Source organism: Cygnus atratus, chromosome 2, assembly GCF_013377495.2.
Source record: "Cygnus atratus isolate AKBS03 ecotype Queensland, Australia chromosome 2, CAtr_DNAZoo_HiC_assembly, whole genome shotgun sequence".
NCBI classification, from domain to species: Eukaryota; Metazoa; Chordata; class Aves; order Anseriformes; family Anatidae; genus Cygnus; species Cygnus atratus.
Window position 1 is genome coordinate 124861837 of NC_066363.1, and position 26791 is coordinate 124888627.

The window sequence follows — 26791 nt, forward strand, 5'->3', positions numbered from 1 at the left end:
AGTAAAAATTACCATGGCAGAAAAGTAAAAGTAAAGACCAGTTTAAACCTGATCAGTTCCCTTTTCTTGGCATATGCCATATAAAATATTTATCTCCAAACAAAGTACAGGTAGATGGTTGGTAGTGACACACAAAACAACTTGGTGTTCCTTATTTTAGTACTAATGAGCATTTTATCATATTTAACTGTTTGAAACTATGGACTCGCAAATGTACAGCTCGTACTAGTTGATACTAGTAGCTGATAGATGATCTATCCTTCCTCTTGAGCCAAATCACATCTGTATCTAGAACAACCTGCCCCGCCTTGCACCCAGTGAATAGTGATTTACAGCTTCCCTCACAGCTTCCCTCGATATATTTAGTAGGTAACACAATGCAGCTGAGTCAGGAGCATCCTTGTTTGGTTTCCTTGCTTTCCAGAGTGCAGGATGTGCCAAGTCTGTGGGCCTGCTCCAATAGTTTTTGGTGTACTGTGTGTAAATAGGGGCTGCAAAGAACACTACAAATGACTACAGACACTGCAAAGCAATGTTCTTCAGACTGCAGAGCCTGTTCTGTTCTTCATGGACATGCAAGAATGGAAAGGTGCTTTGCAGTCATGGTTCCTTCCCTGTGCATCTCTGTAACAGTAAGGAACAGTTTGACCTTAAGCAATATGATCCTGGCAGTGGTTTTTTTTTCTTTTTTTTTTTTTTTTCTGTCTTCTGTAGTTGCTGGTTTTAAAAACTCTTAATGTACATTGATCTACTGGAATATATCTTTTCTCCAACAGTAACACATTATATTTAATTACAGTACTAGAAGGTATCTTTTATTCCTGAGTTAAATGGTCACAGTCCAGTAAAATCAATTTCAATACTTATGCTAGGCATTATATATGAGAATTTTGTAGTGTGTATTTGATGTATTGGGAGTTAATGATATGTAAAAGAGCTAAGGGGTCATTGTGGATAATCGCCTCAGCAGAAAACCATGACTTCAAGGCAATCAGAGTAATGTCCTGGGCTTTACTATCAGTAGATATATCAAATGCAGGTAGAGAAGTTATTTTCTTTTGCACATGACACTGGTGAAAACACCGTATATATAATGTCCAGATTTTATGTCCATGTGTCAGATGATTGGTGGATATACTGAAGAGCTTGATAGTGTGTGAAAAATGATGCAGTGGTTAGAGAAGACACCTTACTATGCAAAGTTTGTGGTGCTCAGCTACATTTTTGAAGAGGATAATGGATTAATATTATAGGTATAGGAATAGATATATTCCTTCCTTGGTATAGGAAGCGATGAAGAAGTACCTAACACTATCAGGCTTGTTACTCTGATAAACAAAGATATTAAAGAATCATAGAATCGTTAGGGTTGGAAAAGATCTCTAAGACCATCTAGTCCAACTGTCCACCTACCACCGATATTACCCACTAAACCATGTCCCTGAGTACCACATCTACCCTTTCCTTAAACACCTCCAGGGATGGTGACTTCCCTGGGCAACCTGTTCCAATGCCTAACCACTCTTTCTGAGAAGAGATTTTTTCCTAATATCCAACCTCAACCTCCCCTGGCACAACTTGAGGCCATTCCCTTTTGTCCTATCACTAGTTATATGTGAGAAGAGGTCAACCCCCAGCTCCCCACACCTTCCTTTCAGGTAGTTGTAGAGAGCAATGAGGTCTCCCCTGAGCCTCCTCTTCTCCAGACTAAACAATCCCAGTTCCCTCAGCCACTCCTCATAAGACTCGACTTATGATAGCCTCCTTTAATAGTAGATGCCATGCAAATTTCCTTTCAAATTAAAGCTTACATTTTCAAGCAAACCAATAATAAATACACCATCCCAGGATGGTGCCAGTGCTTCCTGCTGTCCTCAGCCATCAATTGAATCAGCTGTTTTTCAGAAGGCCTTACTGTAGTCCTGTTAGCAGGAGAAGTTTTGTATCATATGATGTGGCTTCAGATGAAATATTTGAAGTTGCGAGGTTTGTTGTTGAAATCTTGTGAAACTGCTGAATGGAAATCCACCTGCTAAGATCCTTTTCCATGGGTCTTAGGCGACGTGGATCATGTATATTGACTTAACAGCCTCGTGATGGTTGCAAGTCTCTTGCACTGAAGACCTTCAGCTGGCTGTATATAGCGGAAGACAGGCCTTCTTTGCTCTCAAGTGCAGGACTGGTCAGATGTGTTATGGAGGGTCCTTTATTGACTCATCTGAGATTGGCCTTGGCAAGAATTTGGACAGGGAATAATGTGGAACAATACATTGATAATTGCAAAAGAAGCTGTCTTTTTGGCTATTTGATAAACTTTGCAAGTGCACTGAAGACTAAAACGTGCTTGAATTCCTGATTTTCTAGGCTGTTCCAGGCTGTTTGTCATTCTTATTCTTTGCCCCATTACTTAAATTTGTTGGTTTCCTGTGGGCTACTTATATGTTGTGAGAAATATCGTCACCAGTGACATAAAGGAACTTAGGGAAGGTGATTTAATCATGCTTCCTACCCTCCCTGTCTGAAATCTGTCTATAATGTAATGGACTGTTATTTGAAGGAATGACTTTGCCCTTCTTTTTTGTCTATTTCTGTGGAAAGTGACCTGGCTATACACGTGTTTTCTTTTTTTTTTCTTTTTTTTTTTAAATTTAGTTACAGATAAGCACCAATTCAAACCTGAACACATGCTGTACAGATTCCGATACGATGATGGAACATACTATCCAAGAAACGAGATGCAGGAAGTGATTTCTAAGGTACATAATGGAGCAGTTGCTATTATTAGGAAGAATGCTCCAGAAATGGAGATTCTACTTGAGAAATAAAGTAAAATGTTATGCTAGAATACATAACATCCTTTCACACTTGCCTGCCTCTGTACTTATGTGAATCAAATTTAATTTTCCAGTTCTAAGGGAAGATCTTGGCTTGTTGTTACATATTTTACATATGAAATTTAAAAATGTATTTTAATTACTTAATGATTTCATATGTGGGATGCATTGCCTGTGTTTCTGGGTAATTCTGAAGCTGTCATTTCAGTCCATTGCATTTTTCAATCAATTTTAATAGATTTGAACTTATATATAGATTTTTTAAAAAATCTATTAAATCTGAGTGTCTTGTATTAATGACTTAATAAGGCAGTAAATCAAGAGTCACATAGATATTTAAACATAGGTAGTAGTATCCATCTACACTACTAGGTGTAACACTTCTATTGAACAAAGTTGCCTTTAAACTCATCTTATGATTTTGACATAGCGGAAAACTGCAGTATCTTGGATATTGCATTACAATGTCACTCACTTTTCTGCTGGCATTGTTAATGTATATCTAGAAGAACCTTCAATACCGAATTCTAGCAGGCACAACAATGTAGAATGGAACCTGTTTTCATGCAATTTTTTATTGTTATACATGTTTCGTCTTGTATGTTATAAGCATAATTGTTTTTTTGATAGTCTGCTGTGGAATGCTTACATGATTTCTTAATGCTATTTTCTGATGGTAGTATCTTAAATTCCTTCAAGCATTCTATTTTTTGTTTTCAATTGAAAATGTATTACATCTTTTCACATCTTTGAATCTTTTTTATTTTTAAACTTACTGTTTAGTTGTAATTTCACTTTGTAAAAAAAAGGTACTTATGTGTGTAACTTTTAATTGTATTATTTTTTTTACTTTAGTTGCTTGCTTTATATGTAGAGTACCAATCAGTGATTCAGAAGACCTTAATTCATATAAACGTTACTTTATCTTTCAAGTTTTGTGTACTTTTTTTTTTCAAAATACTGTACTTTTTTTTTTTTAATGCTATCTTAAAGCTGATCATTTTTGCATGTGTAGCAGTTAAGCTTGGTTAGAAATGGTTTATGTCTCATGTTTTTTTTTTTTTGTCAATATTATTATCTGGAAATAGTGTTTTGGCACATAAAGAAATTCGAATAGTTTTGTTTTACTAGCTAAGTGAAGTGCATTTAAAACATCTAGCTTTTTTACTGTGTCCATTTCTCTCATGTTCTCTGGGGTGTGAATGTGTAACCACATTATAATCCACATAAGTAACCTCGTCTTTCTCTTTTACAGGGTGTACGACTGTACTGTCGCCTTCACAGTCTCTTCACCCCAGTAATTCGGTGAGTCTAGTTGGGAAATCCTTAGAGACTCATTCAAGAGAAGTATGTATTCTTAAGATACTGTGTTTGAATGTAGGAACCTAACCCACCTTTCTAAGATTGGTCTTTAGGGAGAAATCAAAAAAGATTGAAGGGCTATAAAGACAGAAAGTGTAACTGCATCATAAAATGAGTGCAAACTCAGTCCAAGATTATATTTTTTCCAGACTTTTAGAGCCTTCTAGGTCCTGATAGATGTGCTTATATGCTTACTGTAGATATTAATATACTCACTTCTTTACTAATATTCCATTACTCATTTGTAGAATCTCAGCTGCAAGAAGGCAACTGTCTTTATGTTGCAGTGGCAAAGTAAGATATGGTCAGCCTTCCCCTTTCTATCTACACTGAAAGGTTTGACTTGCTTTACTCCAGAGGCAACTTCTGAAGCTCTATTTCTGAACCACTACAGAATGGTCAATTCATGCTTGTACTAACTTGTATAGAAAATAAGTGATTTTCGTTTGTTTGTTTTTAATTTAGGCTCTTTTGACATTTTGCTTAATATATATACCTACATATATATTTTTGTTTTGGACAGGGATAAAGATTATCACCTGAGAACCTACAAATCTGTAGTCATGGCTAACAAACTCATAGACTGGTTGATTGCACAGGCAAGTGTATACCTTTGGATTTTCATACTTTTCTAAATATTGCATTTAAATTATGATTTGAAAGGTAGTGATGTATTAGGTGGAATAACATCCACTTTGTGTAAGAACAGCGTGTGTGTGTGCGCATGCACGCATGTTTGTGTGTAATCCTCATAAACCAGTAACAGAAATCAGCTGTCAACAGCCATGCTATTCATCCCTTTTGTGCTTATCTTCCTTATTTGCAATTGAACTTTAAATGTTTTAATGAGACTTAGCTTTGTAATTCAGCATGTAATATTGTTCGAGGCTTAAAATGAAATGGATAGCCTCTGAAAACTCTAAATTACTAACTAGAAGTCAGTACCAATTTGCTTTTATAATTCTGTTTTATTTTAAGCAAACCAGGAACAAGAACAGGGTAACCTGTTCATTCAGTCAACATGTACCAGCTTTATAAAATAGAAGTAAAAATTCTCAATACTTTTATACTTGCCCTGTGAGGTTACACCATTATGAATAGAATCCATTTTACTTATATATTAAAATATAAAGAAAATATGCTATGGTTTAACAGGGGGATTGCCGGACCAGGGAGGAAGCTATGATCTTCGGTGTAGCTCTTTGTGATAATGGGTTTATGCATCATGGTAAGTAAATACATTCTATACAAGGTATACATACCTTTTGTTTAATGCCATATCTACATAGTAGGAAGGAAATGCAGGCGTTGTTAAAGATATTACAGAAGGTATAGGAAATTGGTTCATTATATCACTGGAGAAACCTATGCTACAATCTTGGAGAAGAAGAAGAAAAATATCTATTGTATACTCTGAAAATTATTTTCAGTCAGTTTTAAAGCATATACTGAGGGTTTCATCTTTCGAAGGGTTTAGAGGTAGAATTTTGGTGAGCCACATTGAAAGAAAATTCTTAAGCAGGTAATACATGTTTGCACAGGTGAGACTGAAGATAGACCTTGAGGAAATATGTAGGAAATCATTTTTGGAGGAATGAATCAAGTGTGGTGGAGCATGACTTTAAATATGTGAAGTGGTGACAGCCAGAGAAAGTGGACTGTAGAAAAATGAGAAAATAATAAAGACAGCAGAGAACAAAGAAGAAGGGAGAGGAGAGCAGAGATAAGTGGAGTACCAAAAATGAGGAGAACACGGTTGTATTTAATACTATCAGAGGGAAGGTTTCAGTGAAACGAGTGAAGCAGTGGGTCATTTACTGAAATAAAGAAGAAGAGATCATTTTCTCATCAGCTTGGTTCGATAAGGAGGAAGAATTAACTTCCTCTCAGACCATGTTCTCTTTTGCCTTTGATTTTTGAACATACAAACTGCATCTGTCTGCTGTTCTAGTTGCTTCCACATCCCCAGCAAACCCATTTCTAATACTGAATGTGGCATACTTCATTCATGCACTTGAAGAGTGCCAGAACTTGGTGGTGTGCGTTTCCAGCAGCTGTCCAACAGAACTTTTCAAAATCATATTCTTAAATCAATTTTAGGAAGAAACCTTGTGCTAAAACCTTTTCAGGCTAAGCTAGTCTTCCTAACCTTGGTGAAATCTAAATACTGTAGCTGAAAATAAACTTAGTGATACCTACCTATAATGGATCCAGAAAAAAGAGAGTTGCTAATGTAAAAAATTAAGATTTCCCTAGCTTCACACACAAAGTAGTTTGCTAGCATTTAATTTGTACACGTTCAGTATTTTGTGGTTCATAAAAAACATGATATTCAAGAATTCAAAAGAAGAACAGGATTAATGTTTGTGTTTCTGTGTCATACAGTGTTAGAGAAAAGTGAATTTAAAGATGAACCACTGTTGTTTCGTTTTTATGCGGATGAAGAAATGGAAGGGTCAAATATGAAGCACAGACTGATGAAACATGATTTGAAAGTAGTGGAAAATGTCATAGCTAAGTCATTATTGGTGAGTTAAACCAAATTATCATACGTTTTGATGAGTAAAAACCAAATTGGTTGTAGTGACAGTAAATTAGCACTTCGTATTGTTTTTTAATGGAGCTATATTTACTAAATGCCTTTCTGAACAACCTTTTGAACAATTTTGAACAATTCTATTTTTCAGATTAAATCTAATGAAGGCACCTATGGTTTTGGTTTAGAAGATAGAAATAAGGTGCCAATTATTAAAGTGGTGGAGAAAGGATCCAATGCTGAGGTATTAAATATTATAAATTATCTTTCTTTTTATTGACTTGCTCACAGGTGTATGATTTATATATCAGTTAAGAAAATGTGTGATACTAGATGATAATACAATAATTTGAGAACTTTTCAAGTTAGCTATGATTATTATACTTTTTTTTGTTTTGTTTTGTTTTGCTTTGTTTGTTTAAAATAGAGCTGTGACCATTAGCAACATTTATTTTATACAGAGGTAATTTGTTATGAGTTTTGAAAAAGTAATGGTTTAATTTTAATGCTTTAAAAAATATTCCAGTGATTACATTACTCATGAATGGAATAAACATCCTTCAGTAGAATATGAAATGAATATAGAACAGTACTCTAGTCTGTAGGTTGCACTTGATGTATTTCATAATAAAGGATGTATCAAGCAATTCCAGAATTTAAAAATCTGAATAAATAAATCATAGCCTTTCAGTTTGTTAGTATTGCTTTAGTTGTTCTTTGGGTAATTTAATATTGTTCTAGTGAATTGTATGGGAGTCTCTATACGTGTAAATATACAGAAATAATCTCTTCTATGAGAGAAAAAAAAAGACTTGGATTTCAAGCCCTTCTATTTCTAAGCCCCACATCTCATTGTGGGATAAAAATTGTGATAAAAATAGATACGACAGAACAATGCAACATACAATACAACTGCAGAACTATATCCAGAGATATTTTGCTGTTGGCTTTGCATAATTCCATATGGTCTTTTTCAGCAGTCAGGTTCTGTCATGATCTCAGGTGGCACTAAGACTTTGCATATGCCCTGAGCAGTTCTGTGTACTCTGGCCATCCTAGCTGGGAATGGTTTCTTTCTTGTTAGACCATAGTTTAAAGATTGTGTGCAATTTGGTTGCTGTACTGTTGGCTCAAAAGTATGGCCATAAAAATTTCATGGATACCATTCTGTTTTGGAGCTTAATAGGTATTCTCTTACTAAAATACTCATCAGGTCCTTCCTTGTCAAAAGAAGCTTTAGCTCCTTTGGAGAATGACATGTGGGCAAATGAGGTAACATCAACAATATAATAATAATAATAATAGCAATAAAAAGCCAACAACTGGATCAATGAAGCTATTGTGTTAATTATTACAGGTATTAACTAATATTGTAATACTTCAATAAAATCTTGACTGACACTAGGACTTGTCATTAGGTCTCTTCAGAGGGAGAGTTTACAGTGTGCTTAAGGTCACTATAACGCATTCCAGAACCAATTTTTTTGTGTGTCTTTTGAGTGTAGTTTGTGAAGGAGGCATAAAGAATTTTCTGTAAGTGTGTGTGTCATTATTCCTATTGGGGTTGCATGCAAGCAGAAGAAAACATAATGTTGGTGGTTATAAAAGGCAAACATCTACACAACTGTTATTGTTTTCTAGATGGCAGGCTTGGAGGTTGGAAAAAAAATCTTCGCCATTAATGGTGACCTGGTTTTTCTGCGACCCTTTAGTGAAGTGGATTGCTTCCTGAAAACATGTTTAAACAGCAGAAAGCCCCTGCGGGTTCTTGTGAGCACTAAACCACGGGAGTAAGTTGTCATTCCTTTGGGGGAATTTTTAGAAACTACAATTGAAGCAAATTTAAAAAGACAAGTGGAACTTCAAACAGTGCTACTGTAAAGTTATTTTAAATGCTTTGCCGAATCTCACTTTGTAAAGTCAAGCAATTTGATCTGCTTTGATTTTGTTTTACTAAATTTGTCAGTCAGCAAAAACAAAACACAAGTGCTTTACATCATCAGGTCTGCCACGTTAAGTACATGAAGAAACCACAAGTGTAAATGAGGTTTCTTTGAATACATGGACAGTTTTGATCACTTATCTCTTACTTATGTTTATTAAACAAGTTCCTCTGTCTGGGGATTAGTTCCTGGTTTGGCAGAAGTTGGGCTTTGTGATCTAATGGGCCTCTTTGGTATGTGTGCTGGTTGTGTAAACAACAGTAGCAAGTAAACAACTCCAGATCTTTGTGTAACAGCTGTATTTCTACACAAAGTTTTGACCCCTGCAATCTGAGTAGAATTTTTGTTACCTAAAAGAAATACAAAGTAAGGCGTAATGCCTGGGTTCAGTAGATATGTTAACAAACATAGGTCTATCAGTAAAGTTGTTAATGGTTTCTGTGTAACGAAGGAAGAGGAGAATAAGAAACAGCAGTTGGGAGAAATTCTGATCAAATTTTGCAGAGAAAGGAGGAACCCATCCTGTTGCCCAATAACACAGAGAGTGAGCCTTGGAAATGGCTCCACTTAAGCAGCAGAACAGAGATGTATTTCTCCTGTTAATAAGTGAAGATGGCTTGAGAAATACAGGGGCAGCCAGAACAGGAAAAAGAGCAAAGAAAGAAATACGGCATAAAGTTGATCAACTGGACTGGTAATACAAAAAAGAACAGCAACCAAATCAAAGAGCAGCAAGAACACAATAGGTGATAGTATTGTAGAAACATAAAAAGCATATCCTAGCATTTCTTTAATGCAGATCTTGGATCAATTTCTGATCACGTTTTCTTCACAACTCACCAGTGAAGACATAGGTGAATTTCAAGGATGACAGAGATTATCTAGTGAATGAGGAGTTCAAAGGAGTTTAAGAACTCGTTTCCTGTACTGCCTGCATTTTGTCAGAAGCTGCTACTAGCACAACTGTGTTGGCTGAAGAGACAACTATTCTCTCATAAATTCTTAGCTGAAACTGCCAGTGATGTTCTGTTATAGTTTATTCATTAACATGTTCACAATGCATTTTTGTACAAATCTCTACAAATTTATAGGCCCCAATGGGATTTGGATCTCATGTGTGCTTCTAATTGTCTCCAAATGCTAAACATTCTGTATACCAGAAAAAAAGTGAAAGTACAAGAAATGAAGCAATGATACTGTTCAAATCTATCTGTAAATCAAACTTATTACAGTTCAAATGTATTTTAAATTCACTTTTCACCATCAATTTGGATTTGTCTGCTTTTGCACTAGCACGTGAAGTCCAGTGCAAAGATCCCTTAAATAATAACGGAACTGGCTCTGGAAGTAAAGACTGCAAAGTTAGATCAGTGCAGTGTTATGCATGACCTAACCAGTTTCGATAAGGGCTAATGCAGCTGTGTTGCTTTTTCTGGAACCTGAGCTGACATCATGTTAGCTTACTTTGGGCAAGATCGGGGCTTAATTTTAAGGAGTAGATGTGAATTTTGATACCCAGAACAGTGTTTTTGTTGGTCATGGTTGTCAATATTTCATATTACTGTTGCACTTAGACCAAGCAAGTGTGTAACACAATGTGCTTATAAGTTACAGAAACAGTACTATGCAATTCTTTACAAAACACATTGCTTTGCATAGCTGCTCAGAAAAGCTGTAGCCAAATATATAGCCAAATAAATTTTTTTCAACAAAAGTTAGCAAATGCAAACACAGATCTAGTCTCCACGGTGTTTTGCAGCTCATGTGACAAGGCCTGCCATGATCTGTGATCCCCAGACTCTGTGCTCTTGCTAGATAGACTGCCTGCCTTCCCAGGGCTTTCAGCGTTGCTGTTTTGTGACAACTTACCCGAATTGCAGTCCCTTTGGGAGGAATTTGAAAACTGCAGTGCTGCTTTGGTCTTAATTGGCATACTGAAATTCCATGTGAAATAGTATTGCCTTCCTCTGGTTAGTTTTAGTATCTCCACTTGCTCTTAATTCTGATGTAAGCTGTTCAAAGTATTGGGAATATGATGCTGAATCTGAAACTGTGAATTGACTGACAGTGTGAAGTTTTACACCCTGGTGTAAAGAACACACTACTTATTGCTGTCCACTTTTATTCTAAGTAACAATATTCTACCTTTTGTTATGTTAATACTGAATTTTTGCTTGTATCAGGACAGTGAAGATTCCTGACTCTGCAGATGGACTTGGATTCCAAATCCGGGGCTTTGGCCCATCAGTCGTCCATGCTGTTGGGAGAGGTAAGTCAACGCTAGTGGTCATTATACATTTCATATCTAGGTGGCCTGGCTGACATAAATCAAAATGAGCTCCAGTGAATAGGTAAGGTAAGTTAAAGGTGTGACTTCACAGACTGAGGAATAGTTGACAGATGCAAAATTCCTTTCTCCAGTGAATGGGTGCTGGGAATTTTTTCCTGAAAGTTAATTTGTTAGGTCACTGTGTAGTTCTGCAACGTTCTGAAAAAGTTCTCCAGAAAGTCCAGTTTTCACAAACCTTTTCAGTGGTGCTGGTGACCTGCTTTGTCACAGTAATTGCAGATCTCTCCTCTAAATACAGTTTTGTTTGTTTTGTTTTGTTTTTCTATTTTGTGATATATTATTCGAATGCTTGCCATTCCTAACTTGATAAATTCTGGGTTGCTGCATTGGCAACAAAAGTAGTTCAAACATTTTTTGTTGCTTTTGCACACTGTTAATGGTAAAGCCAGATACCACTGTATTTTCAGCTATTGTGGGGCAGTTGCGTCCTTTCTCCTCCTACTACCTTTGTAATTGAGGAATTTAAAATGAACTGATCTGCAAAGCAGACAGATTTGTACAGAGCTTGATAACTTTTTTTTTCTTGGCTGTGGTGCCAGAAATTAGATTTTCGAGAGAAAGTCTAATAAACTAGACTGTTGAACTGATGTGATAATTATTTCTGCACCTGGATCTCAATTCAACTGCCTATCCTTATTCATTAAGCCCATACTTTATTCCAATTAGCCTCAATAGTACGTAAATCTTGCTTATGTGGTTTGCTAAACCTGAAAGATTGTAGGCATATGCTTAAATACTCTGCCAATTTGGAACTTTTTTTTAATGAAGTAAAAAATTTCTGCTTTTCTTTCTTTTTTTTTTTTTTTTTTTTGGAGAGAGATATTTAATAAGGCTTATTTTTGTTTTCAAATCCACACTTACGTGGATTGCAATAGCTGGCAATGGTATCATTTCCAAAGACTTCCTTTGGTTTTAGATCTAAAACGATCATCTATTGTTGCAGTTTTTATATTTTTTTAAGCAACACCAAAACCTGATAGTGCCTAAAATAAGAGAAACCCTTACTTTATGTTGTTTAATACTGAAACAATATATTGTTTGTTATTTCCTTGTCAAATATGCTCAGCTGGCAAGTCATAACATGGTTTTCTTTTTGTCAGCCCTACAAATTCAGTTTAGACTTTTCTACCAGTTGGCTTCTTCACCTCAGTGTAGCATTCTCAAAGCAATAGATTTTGACTTCACCAGCACCTCTGTAGCAATAGCAAGAGAGACATAAGGAGGTGAGTGTTCAGGTAGATGGTTATAGTCCAGCAGGCTGTCTTTCAGGAGTAGGCTTGAATCATACCGAAAAAAACTGGAGACAGCTGCTATTTTTATAGTACCTTTTCCGTGGATAGAGGATTTTTCTAAGGTGGTTATTCTATTGTGGAAAGAAATTGCTGAACCATGTGTTTTATGTTGCACATACAATATACATATATATTACTCAAGATTATTGTTGTTGTTATTATTGTTCAAGTTGCTTAGATGTTCTACTCTGTTATCTTTGGATATTTGAACTAAAACTGTAAGGCACTCTGTTACAAATGAATTGGAAAAAAGATGAAAACATGGATAGGATCCTTAGAAATGTCTTTGGAACTCTATTTTCTTGGAGTCCAGCTGACTTCAGAAGCACTCTGTGGGCAGAGGCTTTTGGGTTTTTGGACTGTAAGCTTTAAAGGAAATGGTTAGGAAAGGAAGTCTGTCAACTATGTGATTTTTTTATTATTTTTTTTTAATAGGAACAGTGGCAGCTGCAGCAGGTCTCCACCCTGGCCAATGCATAATCAAAGTGAATGGAATTAATGTCAGCAAAGAGACTCATGCAAGTGTTATTGCTCATGTCACGGCATGCAGGAAGTATAGGCGTCCAATGCAGGTACATTTAACTTGTTACTCTTGCAGATTTTCTGACTAAATATTTTTTTTGGTAAAATGTTCTCTGCAACCAAAGTAAACAGTGTGGTGTGTATCTCTGTCCATGCACCTGTTGAGATTGAGAGTGATGAAGGGATAGGAGTGTTGAATAAAAGTGGAAGGAAGCCAGTTGAATTATAAAAACTGAACATTCCTCAGTATATTGCTGATGTTCAAGGTCTCTTTAATTTCTGCATTAAAAAAAAATCTAAGCTTACGGCTAAGTTCTTAATATGGTATTTTTAAAGTCTTATTTCAAGTTTTTCTGCAGTTCTATGCAGAAAGCATTACGAGCTGTATCATCATTATGGAGAGGGATTTACACAGTTCACTGCCTGCTCATCAGCATGAGAATGTAATGCAAAAAGCTGATCCTCTTCCAGAATTTTGTAACACTTCAGCACATAGAGAGCAGAGTGCACATATTTTGCCTATAAAAGTCTCTTTGTGTTCCCATTGCATTCCAATCTTGGAAATCAACATAAATTTAAGGGCTCAAAATTTCCCTTTTTTTAATATAAGCATCCAAGTTTTGTTATCTTTCTCACGTTAGTTTAGGAGAAAATCTAATGCCTTGCAAGATATAAATTGTAGGGAAGAAAACCAAAACCAGCTGGATTGTATAATGTAATCTTTCCAAGTTCCTGCAAATTTTTTAGAAACTGTGAACTGGTATCATTAATTAACTTCACAGACTCTTCCAGTGCATGTTAATTGAGAAGAAAAATCCAATTAAAATCAGGAGTGAAATCCTTCTCTCATACCTACTGCATAGATATAAGAATTATAAGTAAGAATTAAAACTGTTACGCAAATACTGTCTTCATGAAAATGTCTGGATGTTTGTGTGGTTTTTTTTAACTGCAGTATGGAGTTGAAGTTGTTACATAACATATCGAGATAGAGCTCACCTATTCTTTAGAGGAATACGGGCTCTGGTAAAGAAAGGGTACTCTATGAGGAAGTAATGGATGGAATAAAAGATTAATTATTTAAAAAAATTTTTTTAAATTGTACCAGGCATGTTTTCTCCCTTTTCTAAGCATGGAGTTCTGTAGATGTAATTGACAACCAAAGAAGATTGATTGATGTTGGCTGGCATGAATGTCTTCACATACAAATTTACTGTTTTGGTTTTGTTTCCATCCACTTGTGTAATATCTTGGAATACATACCTGTTTTTCTTATGCAGATTATTTATTTCAGTCTAAAAAAGTAGCTAATCATGTTCAGCAAATCACATATAACTAAACCCCCAGGTTGACAAGAATCTCTTAGAAAAACCTTCATTTAGGATGTAGTGCTATCAAATGATGTGAGATAACTGTGTAGACTGATGGCAGTATTCCCACTGGCGTCAAGACAGCTAAAATTTCACTTCCTATTCAGAAACGTGGGTTTTTAATTATTTGTAAGATGACTATGGATTTCTCCTATTTTGCAAGTAATTAGCCTATCGTTTAATTAACACAAATATTGCAGTCAGTCTCTCCTGTGGTTGGCAATTGCATAATTGAAAGGGGATCTTTTTCTGTGTTCTGAATGTTCCACTTCTCAGTGTGAGGAGTCTTCCTGTTTGCCTGGCGTATGAAGCGTCATTTCAGTTGGTTGCAATGGGAATAACTGTGCAACTTCTGTTGGACAATGTCTGTGTTTATTGTTTTGTCTGGAAAAAAGAAAATTGAAAGCAGATTTTGCTTTCTGATATTCCATGTAATTTCTTTGCAGTGATACTAACCATGATGTGACAGATTTATGCTTAGCGCGTCCCCCTGTAATGCATTTGGAGAATATGGTTCCAAATCATATAGCATTATATCTTATGTTAGCTTTTGAACAAGTGACTTCCAGTTGAAGTAACTAGTCCTTCTATTAGGCCACCTTAAGTTCAAATCATGAAGTAAGAGAACCCTTTCTCCCAAGCACCAAGTAATAAGACAAGGGGAAATGGCCTTAAGTTGTGCCAGGGGAGGTTTAGGTTGGATATTAGGAGAAATTTCTTTACTGAAGGGGTTGTGTGGCACTGCAATAGGCTGCCCAGGGAAGAGATTGAGTCACCATTCCTGGAGGTCTTCAAGAAACGTATTGATTTAGAACTGAGTAGCATGGTTTAGTGGTGGACTTGTCAGTACTGAGTTAAAGGCTGGACTAGACGATCTTAGAGGTTTTTTAAAACCTGAATGATTTTATGATTTTATGATTATGATTGTGCCATTTGTTCTGCTGTAGCTGTTAGAGAGGAAGTGATTAATTGAGTGTCAAGCTTCTTTTGAAATGTATGGGGAAGAGAAGAGTATTCTGTAGATGCCATATTTGATAGGCCCTTCCAAGAGGATGTGATGGACATATGTCTAAACAAGTGAGGGGGGAAAACGAGGTGTAAGCCTTACAGGTGGCTCCTTCGTAGGCTGTATTACCAAGCCACCATTCCTGTACGCACATGTCTGTCAGTCATGTAAAATGCTGGACTTGCCTGAGATTCTGTCCTTTTAGCATGTTTTACTAATCTGTGGGAAAATAAAGCAGATCTAATAAAATAACTATCAAAAAGACAAATACAAGTAATGAAGGGTGTAGCGTATAAATTTGTTGCCAGTGACACATGGGTGATAGATTAGGTGGACATACCACATGTTCAGTTAGCATTCCGTAATCTTTCCAGTCTTGTGGATACGTAGCAGATTTAGCAAGACAAGAACTGTTCTCTTGATTTTTTCACAATTTCTTGTCTCAAATATTTTTCAATCTGCAGTTTGATTTGAAATGTCTTAGATTATTTTTGGCAGAGACATGAAACTGATGGATGTCATACTACCACAGATTTCCTACTGTCTCATGATAGTATATACTTTAAAAAAAAAAAAAAAAAAAAAAAAAAAAAAAAGATTAAATGCTTCAGGTGGTTTTAGCCACAGCCAAAATTCTCTGTAATTTTCAAAATATTATTTTGAACTCAAAGCTCAGAAGGCAGTAGATATGATATTCAGGGAATTAAAGCAACTATTGTGTGTTTGAGAGCAGTGGGATAAGCTGCTATCAATTGTGCTTGTAAAGATTTTCCTTTTTTTTTTTTTTTTTTAGCAAGATTCTATACAGTGGATTTACAACAGCATTGAAAGCGCACAGGAAGATCTTCAGAAAACAAATGCCAAGCCCTCTGGAGATGATGGAGGAGATGCCTTTGACTGCAAAGTGGAAGGTATGTGATGGCTTGTTTTGATTTTGTTGTTGCTCAGAACGTTGGTGTAAGTAGCAAGGAAGATATAGGCAGTTGTTTTGTTTTCAGAGGTGAAACTGCAGGCAGACAGTAAGTTGTGCTTTATGTAAGGATTTGCTTTTTTATGTATTCTAAGGAGGTAAATTTAACATGCTGTTCCTTGAAAATTATTACATTTCTCATTTCAAGAAAAAGCTTCTGTGAACACTTCAGGGAAAATCTTTTCAATTTTCATTCATAGAATATGAAATCCTAGGAATTACCTGAATTATTTTCAACACCAGTAATCATTTAAGGTTAAATTAGATGAGTTAGTGACTACTGCATGAGAAATAACAAATCAGGTATCCTTCTGATTATTTTCAGGCAATTGACATTTAGATAAATCTGGATTTGTGTGCTTGTACAAAGATGATAATTAAAGAGGTGGTTAGCATGTGAACTGTATCTGTGTTCTCTGGGTAAATGGGTAGTGGTTTCATTTCTGATACTTTTCTTCTGGTTTATTTAGAATTTCTCAGTTTTTGTATTTTTGTTGTTACTGTATTTTACCTGTCTAGATTTTCAATGAAATTGAATTCGTCCCTTTCAGCAATGACTGTTTCTAAAGAAAGACTGTTGTGACTTGTCTGTTCATGCTTCTTTAGCAATTTTGTATTTTAGCATTCATAAAGCCACTGGTGTTCTGATTTTAAATCACTCACCTGGTAGCTGGGTTACGCGCTGTACATTTTCAAGTAGAATGGTCAGACCATACGTATTTCTAGAACGTTTGCCTATGCCTCCCCCCCCCCTTATTTTTTTCAATTCAGTTTTCAGTGGCCAACCCTCCTCAACTGATTTGTATTACTTTCTTTATTCTAGAGGTGATTGACAAGTTTAATACTATGGCAATAATTGATGGGAAGAAAGATCACGTAAGCCTGACTGTTGACAATGTTCACCTGGAGTATGGAGTGGTTTACGAGTATGACAGCACAGCTGGAATAAAGTGCCATGTGTTAGAAAAAATGATTGAACCAAAGGGATTTTTCAGCTTGACTGCAAAGGTACTAAATAATTGTATGTGTTAATTCTTACTTGGCTGAATACCAATGTAGCAACATCTTTCTTCTGCTTATTCTTGGGATTATATGTATTTCATTTAATATCTTGTAATTGGTCGCCTTTATCCCTCTGACATTCTGAAGTATGATTGTGTACTCAGGAAGCAAAGTAAATTACGGTGTAGTTATAAATTGAGCTTCTAAACTGAACAAACATTAAAGAAATTTAGTCTTCCATTCTCCCTACCTCTCTCCCTTTTCTCTTAATTATCAAATAAAATTTCAAAGAAAGTCAAAGATTCAATGAAATGTCAAAACTTTGTGAAGGCAGGCTGTAGTTTCCAAATGTTATCTTATCTCATCAAAATTGCCTATGGAACTTCTTTTTTTTTTTTTTTTTTTTTTTCCAGTGGCAGTAATGGAAGTAGCTTCATATGTTATTTTTTGTTTATATATTTTTTTTGTGTGTGTGTGTATGTTTTAAAGTAAAATAAAGCTCTGTATGTATGGGAGGCAAACACTGGCAAAATCACAGATGAAGAAAAAAGCAAGTGCAACTTTAGAGTTTGAGTTTTTTTCTTGGTGAATATTTCCAAATGGTAAAACCTGCAGTTGTCATGAAAGTGATAAAAAGTTTAAAAAAAGTATGAAAAGCCATGCTTTGGAGAAGTGTATTTATATCTGCAAATTTCTTATTCTGTTTTCTTTCCATCAGAAGTGTAAGCTAAAATACTGGTATTTTACTGAAATGACTGAAGCTACATATTTCTTTTCCCTAACTTCTCTTTGGAGCAGACTAGTTTGGCAAACAAGGGAATAACTTCTTGCACCAACATGACAAGCTTTGCAAGAGCTGGTCCAGTTAATTCCAAAAGTCACTGTCTTTAAAGTTGCTAATTCTTGCTGTAATTACAATTTCGTATAAAATATTAGAGGTATCAATTACTGACCGCTGAAGAAATATTTTTCCATTGTTGTATATGGAGTAGTAGTTAAGAAGAGAAGTACTTTCAGCATATAGATTGTGGCCGTAAATAATGTTGTGTCATCACCCTTAGGGTTTAGGTTGGTTAATTATTTAAAGATTACATCTCTGTATTGTTTTTTAATAATGTGACTGTTAGAAAAGTATAGTGATAGTGACTACAAAGGGTCCAGTGGTAAAAAAAAACAAACAAACAAACAAAAAAAAAAACAGGCCCCTTTCTTCAAAGGCAATAATAAAAACTGTAGTGATGTTTTATCAACTATAGCTGTCTGCAAATGGTTTTCAGTATCCTAAACATAAACTTTTATGCACTTTCAATTAGGAATTTGCTTCTCTCCATATCCTTCTTTCTCATCTTGCTGTGTATTTTTTGTTGCTTTGCATTTTTAAACATATCTATTCTGCATCATATGTAGTAGGTGAATGAAGTAATCTTGGATTGCTTTCCCATACTATGCAAAGCTTTACTGTGTTACCATGAGAAGTAACCAAAGTTGTATTGCAAAAGTTACTAGTTTTGAATGCATTTAATTTAATGGACAGATAAAAAAAAATAATCTTGAATTGTTGAATTTGTATTATTAATTAAACCTGAAAATTATAAGTGTAACCAACGTGACTGTGTTGTTTTAATGCCATACTTAAACTTTGTAGCAAAGAGTTAAAGGCTTTCCTCTATTCATCCTGTGGAGACCTGAGAAAAATTTCTCCCAGGATCTTGTCGTGCATAGTTTGTGACTTCTTAAAAACTTCAGATTTTGCGCTCCAAAATTTCTGCAGATTGTAATTTTTTTCCCTAAACTTTTCTAAATTAGTCAGGATTGTAAGTCATGTATTACAGCTGCAATGATGGATAGAAGAATAATGAACTGTAGCAGAAGTGAATTGTAGATGTAATTCTTATGATGGATTAATTCTGTGTGTGTTGTTTGTTCATAGTTCTTTGCAAGCTGGTGTAATATTAGTACTATGGGATTACTTTTGTCAAATTGCTGTATAGACTGACTGGCTGAAGCAGTCAGTCTGGTATCAGCTGAAAAAGGTATCTCTTCATATCAGGTCATTAAAGAAATTTAAACTTTTGCGGTAGTGAAAGATTTTCCAGTTTTTAAGAGACATTGCTTTGAGATAGTTTAGGCACCTAAAAGAAGTTACCTGCCTAAGAAAAGTTGTGTATTTCTAAAGTGCAAGCCTTTTCTATTTAGGTGCATTGATCTGATTTTTGGGTGCTTTTGTTATAATATTACTTTGAGTGTGCTTTTCAAACACATCTTCAGAGTTGGACACAACCAATGATAGGGATATACCATGTTACATGACGCAGTGAATTTCAGTTCCTGAAATAAATCTTTTACTCAAAAAAGAGCTATATACTATCCTCATCTGTTTAACACACTTTTTTTTTCCAGTTTTCTAGCACCATCATTTGCTACTGCTATTTCTATAATGGCAGGACTTATAACGGAATCATATCATAGAATGGCGTGGGTTGGAAGGGACCTTAAAGACCATCTAGTTCCAACCCCCCTGCCATAGGCTGGGATGCCACCCACTAGATTGGGTTGCTCAAAGCCTCATCCAGCCTGGTCTTGAATACTTCCAGGGATCTTCAGTCTTTTCTGGCTGGTATAGCTTATTCTGTTCACTATTTCCTGTTTTATATATAAAGAATACACAAAAGGATAACACTCAGTTTTCTTGCAGGCTTTTTCAGTTGTTTTTTTTTTTTTTTCAGTCTTGCTTTTCATAATATGTGCTGTTGTAAATACAGCAAATAATGAATTCCAGGTGAGCTATGTTGGTTACATTAGTAGGACATTAGTAGTGAATCCATTATCCAAGTGAAGGTGCTTGTTATGGATGTAACTTATGCCAGGGATAAATTTAAAGAAACCATCTTCAGGTTTCTTCCCAGATTTCATTAGTTTTTGTGAAGTAGCATTGCCTGTAATGTTAAAAGGCAACTGATTATCTGACTGTTCAGCTTTAATTATAGGAGATGATAAGTAAGGGATTATTTTAGTCATCTCATTTTGTAAAGTAACGATCTTGTTTTTGTTGTCTCAGATTCTGGAAGCACTGGCAAAAAGTGATGAGCATTTTGTGCAGAACTGCAACAGCCTCAATTCCTTAAATGAAGTGATCCCCACTGAGCTTCAAAGTAAATTCAGTGTCATTTGCAGTGAGAAAATTGAGCATATCTACCGAAGAATCTCTAGTTATAAAAAGGTATGACCAGCATGTCTTAAGCTGTGTGATATTTGTCTTTTAAGGAAAAAATAGACAAAAACGGTATAGTTTGAATCATTCTGCAAAATATTTATTGCGGTGGCAAAAGTATGGCTGAAAGATTATCTATAGTGAGGTGTGAATGCCCAAACTAAGTAATTGCATAAATAGTTTTTAAACTGTGCTTTCTATCATCCCTGTTTTAGACACTAGGTAAATCATATCCTTTCTCGTTTGCAGTGTTCAGTTGTAGATAAAATCAACTACGTATTTCCTGCAAACGGTCTAGCATGCTTTGGACCAATACTGTGAATTTGCTGATGTTAACCAAAAATGAAGCAATAACATCAAAATTACTTTTTACTTCTTAATTCTATCTTAATTTTAAACACCAAATTGTTATCCTTTTATTCATCTCGTTTGCCCTTCAAATTGGTATGAGGTTTTCTAGCAAGCCTATTAAGAGCTCTGTGAATTGTTAGATTAACTTGTGTTAATAAAACTTTATAGCACAAAATAAGCAGAAAGTTTCTGACTTCCATACATCTGAGATCTAGATTAAGGAGATAGAAATGAACAAATAACTTGAAGTATATGGTCTCTAGCTACCCCCAGAGTATTTTCCTATGGTCGTTTAGCTAAGAAGGCCAAAAACTAAACAAGTAAGAGAGAGCTTTAGTGTAGAAGCTTCACACTGTCCTAAATGGAAAAGAGAAGATATTTTTTTTTGTTTGTTCTCCAAAGGAAAAGGAGGGAAACATGTAAGGATAATTCAGTAAGGTGTGAAAGCCAAAAAGCTGGTTTCCAGAGTACTTTTCAGGGTGGTCTCCACTAAGAAATGGAATAAACTCAGGAGCTGGGTCACAGAAGAAGACATTAATAGGATTCTGATACTGCATTATTTAATATCCAGACTTTCGGTTGTTTGCCTGAACTGTAGACTTGCATGTTTTCAAAACTGATTCAAAATGAATGTATTGTTTTGAAAGCAAATTCGTTACTTGGAACATTGATAATAGCATATTTAAAGTTTGCGTAGCATGAAGTATTTTATACCTTTCCTGTAACAAAAAAAAAAAAAAAAAAAAAAAAGAGGGAGAGAATAATGTACAGTCCTTTTACAGGGGGCCAAGAGAGTAAATGAAATTTTATTGTGTTATTCTGGATATGAATTGAACAGCCACAGGGAAGTTTTCATTGTACTTGTGCTGTCTAGAAGCAGACATTGCTGATACAAACTGCACTTTTAAGCTCATTCGTTCAAAAATTAATAGTTTCACAGTTTCACAGAGCTTCTAATGACAATCAATAATGCAATGAATTGCAGGGATAGATACGTTGTTTTCTTGGCAAGGTAAAGGTAACCATGGTTACTGAAGACTTTCTGTACGCCTGAGCCTGGCTTGGCTCCTGGTTTCACTGTGAAAGTTTGATTTCTATAAATAGAGACCCCATAGATTTCTGCAGTTCCTACTATTATTATTATCAGAACATTTTGCTCATAATAAACTTGGAGTCCAGTGCCATGAGTCCCAGATGTTTCTCAACACATGTATGAAAAAAAAATTGGGGCCTGACTTATGATCTGATTAAATCTTAGCCAGGCATTTGGTCTCTCTGGAGCAGGATGTGTGGGAGATTGAGATGTGAAATATGTACTGCTTGCAGGAACATTTTCATCGTTGAATGTCCTTAGTGCCCTTCTTAACTATTTGTGCATTCTTCAGCCTTTCAACAATTCCATAATTGGATTTCTTCTAACCTTCCAGATCGTGTTCTAATGTGAAGATTTGAATGTAATTTATCAATAAAGTGTTCATCAGACTGAAGTAATATGACACCAAAATAAACAGAAATTTAAATCCCAGCAGAAAAGTAATGTTATTACTCAGGGGACATACCTTTGTTCAGCTGAAGTGTTAGCCAAAGCCTGACTAATTGAACTGGTACTGCTATTTAGTAGAGAAGGACCCTCTACAAGTTAACTTTGAAAAAAATCTTTGCATGAGCTATGCTCCATAACTGAGGTAGCATCAAAGATCTATGCAATACTGACTTTTTTTTTTTTTCTCCTTGCCCTGTCACTGGGCACCACTGAAAAGTGACTGGCTCTGTGCCCTCCCTTGGAGTAAATTGATGAGATCCCCCCGATCCTTCTCTAGGCTGAGCAGTCCCAGCTCTCTCAGCCTTTGCTCACAGCAGATTCTGCAGTTTCTTCATTATCTTTGTGGCCCTTTGCTGGACTCTCTCCATTATGTCCAGATCTTTCTTGTACTGGGAAGCCCAGAACTGGACACAGTACTTCTCAGTGCTCACCAGTGCTGAGCAAGGGGGAAGGGCCACGTCCCTGAACCTGCTGGCAGTGCTCCTAGTGCAGCCCAGGATACCATTGGGGTACTTCATCCTTTCTGTATATGAAATTCATAATTTATAGCTTACAATTGCTGTAAGACATATTGTAAGACAATATTGTAAGACAATATCTGTTTCTATTATAGTTTTGAGCTAAAATTTTAGAAATTCTTGCAAGACATTCACTTGAATATGCCTGTGGCAGCAGATGTTTATAAGTGTTATGTGAAGTACAGCACTGGATCATAGAGCAATTCTAGGCTTCCTCCCCAGGAACACTGTTAATATTTTATTATGTTCCAAGGAAAATAAATTCTATCTCCTTGTTACAAGGCTATTTACATTCATAAAAGGTACCATTTACTTAAATAAAATAAAGGAATCAACCCCCCAGAAGTATAAAATGAAAAATATTTTATCTTTCCTATGTAGAGAAAGATGGAAATTATGATTTGGTCTAGCCAGGATGACTGAAGTATTTTAAACATTTGTTTTCTAGTCACATACTCAAGTTTCGACAGTTAAGTGCTGACATATCAAAAGCTGCTAATCAAAATTTTATTTTCTTTCTCACGTCTAGTTTTCAAGAGTATTAAAAAACAGAGCTTGGCCCACCTTCAAGCAAGCTAAGTCAAAGATCTCACCACTTCACAGCAGTGATTTCTGTCCGACCAATTGCCATATCAATGTGATGGAAGTGTCTTACCCTAAAACCTCAACTTCTGTTGGGAGTGCCTTTGGTGTACAGTTAGACAGCAGAAAACATTCTTCTCATGAAAAAGAAAATAAAAACACTGATCAAGGTAAGCCAGTTGAGAATAAAGGAACTAATTCTAGTCTATTCTTCTGATATAGAATGTTAAAATCTAAGTGGTTTAGGTTGATGTTTCAAATATTAAAATTAAGGACAAGCCTTTATGAAATCCTCCTGTTTTCAAGACTCAGATTTGTTTTGAAACATAACAAGGGCTAGTCATAATTTCACACCAATTTTTTCCTTAAATAGCTTGACTTTCCACAAAATAAAATGCAAAATTAAGTAATTACATGAAGTTTCAAGCAGGAATATTTCAAATTTTATTACATATTTTACAAACTTCAAAATTTATGTTAAAAAAGGTATCAATGTAACTTCTTTGTATTATTCCCAGGTAAACTGAATCCCATGGTTTATGTTCAGCACACCATTACTACTATGGCTGCCCCTTCAGGACAGTCTCTTGGCCAGCAAGAGGGCCATGGTCTGAGGTACCTCTTAAAAGAAGAAGATTTAGAAACACAAGATGTCTATCAGAAATTGCTGTTCAAATTACAGACTGCGCTGAAAGAGGTGGAAACATGTGTCTGTCAGATAGATGAGTAAGTGAATGTTACCATCTGGACTTGCCTTTAATTTTTCCATTGAAGATACAGATAAATCTGGGTATCCCTTTTTTGTAGTATGGGATTAATATTGAATACAGACAGAATTGTGATATAGCAAAATATTTAAGCATAGTTAATTTTATATTTTTTTCTTTGCTTTTTTCCAGTGTACCTGATTTTTTTTCCACATTAATTTATAGCTTTTCTATAGAATGGACTAATAATTTTGAGGTGAGAGAAATATGAGGCCCACATGCCATCTAAAATTTCACTAGGAGTGGAAACAAAGGCCAGAGGTATAAAAATGGCTCCTACGTAACTCATCAGATAGTCCTGAAGATGAATTTATAGGCAAAGTATTTTTCACCCTTAGGAAGATTATTAATTTAATAGACATTTTTCAAAACAAATTAGCCTTAATGAAGGACTCTAGGTCTAGAGAAAGCCACTCTTGAGTGGTTAGGACACTTGTCTTGAGTGTGGGACACCCAGAGTCACATCACAGTTTGTTCTAAATCAGGACAAGGGTTTTAAACTTACTTTTCAAGTTTTGAGATAAGTGAGTTGACTGCTTGGGATGAGGATGAAGGAGGATAATAGGTGTTTCAGTTTTGAAAGATCCCTTATGTAAATGTCAGAAATTATTTCTTTTGAAAATATAAATTACATACATTTTAGAGTTTAAAAGCTCATCTTTCATGACCTTTCATGAGTTTAGACAAGTGGTATGTCATTGCTTCTCCTGTTGTTTTTGAGGACTTTAAAACAATTTGTTCTTTCACAGTTATTTTTAAGTAGTTTTTTTTTTTTTTGTGTTACTGTAGTAGTAATGTAATAGTTACACAGCAATAAGTAAATGTAATGTATTGCTGTACTTTAATAGGAATGAAAGTAAGTATAGCCTGATTATTATTATTTCTTTTTAAGGAAGGAGTTGCTTTCTGTGCCTTTAAGTAGTTCTGCTAACTATCATGATGAAATCAGTTAATTAAATTTAATGTGATTTCAGTGTTTGGGTGTACTGAAAAAAATGACTGTCTACAAAACCTGTATTGTCACTGCTCCTCAGGGAAGTCAGTAGATATATATGGAGGTTCAGTCAATATTTCAGGAAGCTCCAGCTACCAGTCTGTCACGCCTTTCCTTTCCACTCCCTTGAGCTAGTGATGTAAAAGCACATGAATTTATTAGTCTTTCCTTTGTACTCATGTATATCTACAGACATATATATGTCTACAGACACACATACATATTGTGTATACATGTATATCATATATCTATATATATTCATCCTGTGAGTCACACAGTTGTGAAAGTAAACACAAGGGTTCACATTTTCTTCTTTCATAAAGTTCCAATACAATGACCTTACAGTGAGTAGAGCGTGAATAAGGCACACAAAGTTATTTAGCAAATGTTACTTTTTACTATTTGTAAGATTAGCCTTCTCACGCTTTATTCCTCACAGACTTTGAGTGGACTGCTAGTGTGTAATTGTTGTGGAGGAAAGCAGTTCCATACAGGCAATGGGATAGCCAAGGGACCTACTTAAAAGTGCTGAACAGGAAAGGGGGAAGCCAAGACTATCTGGGTGTGAGCAGTTAAGCAGTACATAGCGTATTATATCAGAATACACAGTTACAGCTACTAATTAACTTCTGAGAGACCTGTTAGGATTACTAGGAACAAAAGATAGAGTAATAAGGTAGAATAATGGAATAGCTGTGGTTTAATTAGAAATATTCATACTTCAACAGCTAAGAGCATATGCTTAAACATACTGATCTGTGAACTTTACAAAGACTGTAGAACATCTATTTCTCTTGCAACACGGACAGCAATGAAATTCATGTCTTTATTTCCTGAATTGTCTCTTATAAGCGATACTCATTCCTGTAGTTTTCTCAGAAAAGGAAATAAGGACACAGTAGCGCAATTCTAAATTTAAATGATACAACTTGGGCTACTAAATAAGTATTTTATACCTTTCATAATAGTAGCATTGAGAAACTATTGCTGCTTCATGTTACTAGATGTCTCTGCTCTGTGCTGAGGTCAGCAACGGGCTGTTCTACCCCCAAAATTTAGGTGTTTATTAGTATTATCTGTCCAACCTCTCCTATCTGTTAGTGAATGAAAGAGAACTGAAAAAGAAGTGTGTTTCACCTGAAGAGCAGGTCTGTAACGGCTTATAAATTATGGGAAAAGGATATGTAAGAGAAGATTGCATACTGCTAGCATTATCTTCATAACAACATCCATCATGGCTCCTCGAATAAGTACTGATGGAGAGAGAAAAAGAGGTACAGACAAAAAGACATTTGTTCCCTTCCCACAGCCTCTCAAAGCTCTACTGACTCTTCATTCAAGTAGTTTAATAATATCACAGTATTTCTTTAGTACTGTTGCCAGATGCCCACCATTAACAGGAGGTGTTATGCAGGAATCAGTGCTTCTTCCGGTTGCTTTCTTATATGGAGACTTTGTTGTGTTTTTGGTTCACATGGACCCAGCATGCTCCCACGATCCCAGGTGTTTTTTGAAAGATGTCTGTTGGGAATATACAAGATGCTTGAACAATTTCCAGTGTTTCCTCATTTTCCACTCAGGAAAGGTTGCATAGTTTTTTGTTACTGCATGTGGATATCTATTTTTAATGCATAGACA

General features: G+C 35.5%; 1 protein-coding gene across 1 annotated transcript in view; it reads left to right on the forward strand.

Moving 5' to 3' along the window:
• Positions 1-26791, forward strand: part of PREX2 (phosphatidylinositol-3,4,5-trisphosphate dependent Rac exchange factor 2) — a 172743-nt gene that overhangs the window by 77069 nt on the left and 68883 nt on the right. The window contains exons 12-25 of the mRNA XM_035563072.2: positions 2653-2756; positions 4090-4139; positions 4720-4795; positions 5352-5424; positions 6582-6724; positions 6884-6976; positions 8374-8522; positions 10859-10944; positions 12753-12889; positions 16009-16126; positions 17009-17193; positions 20246-20407; positions 23340-23562; positions 23911-24118. Of these exons, the coding sequence (XP_035418965.1) occupies positions 2653-2756; positions 4090-4139; positions 4720-4795; positions 5352-5424; positions 6582-6724; positions 6884-6976; positions 8374-8522; positions 10859-10944; positions 12753-12889; positions 16009-16126; positions 17009-17193; positions 20246-20407; positions 23340-23562; positions 23911-24118 (1807 nt within the window). The remainder of the gene's footprint in view (positions 1-2652; positions 2757-4089; positions 4140-4719; positions 4796-5351; positions 5425-6581; positions 6725-6883; positions 6977-8373; positions 8523-10858; positions 10945-12752; positions 12890-16008; positions 16127-17008; positions 17194-20245; positions 20408-23339; positions 23563-23910; positions 24119-26791) is intronic.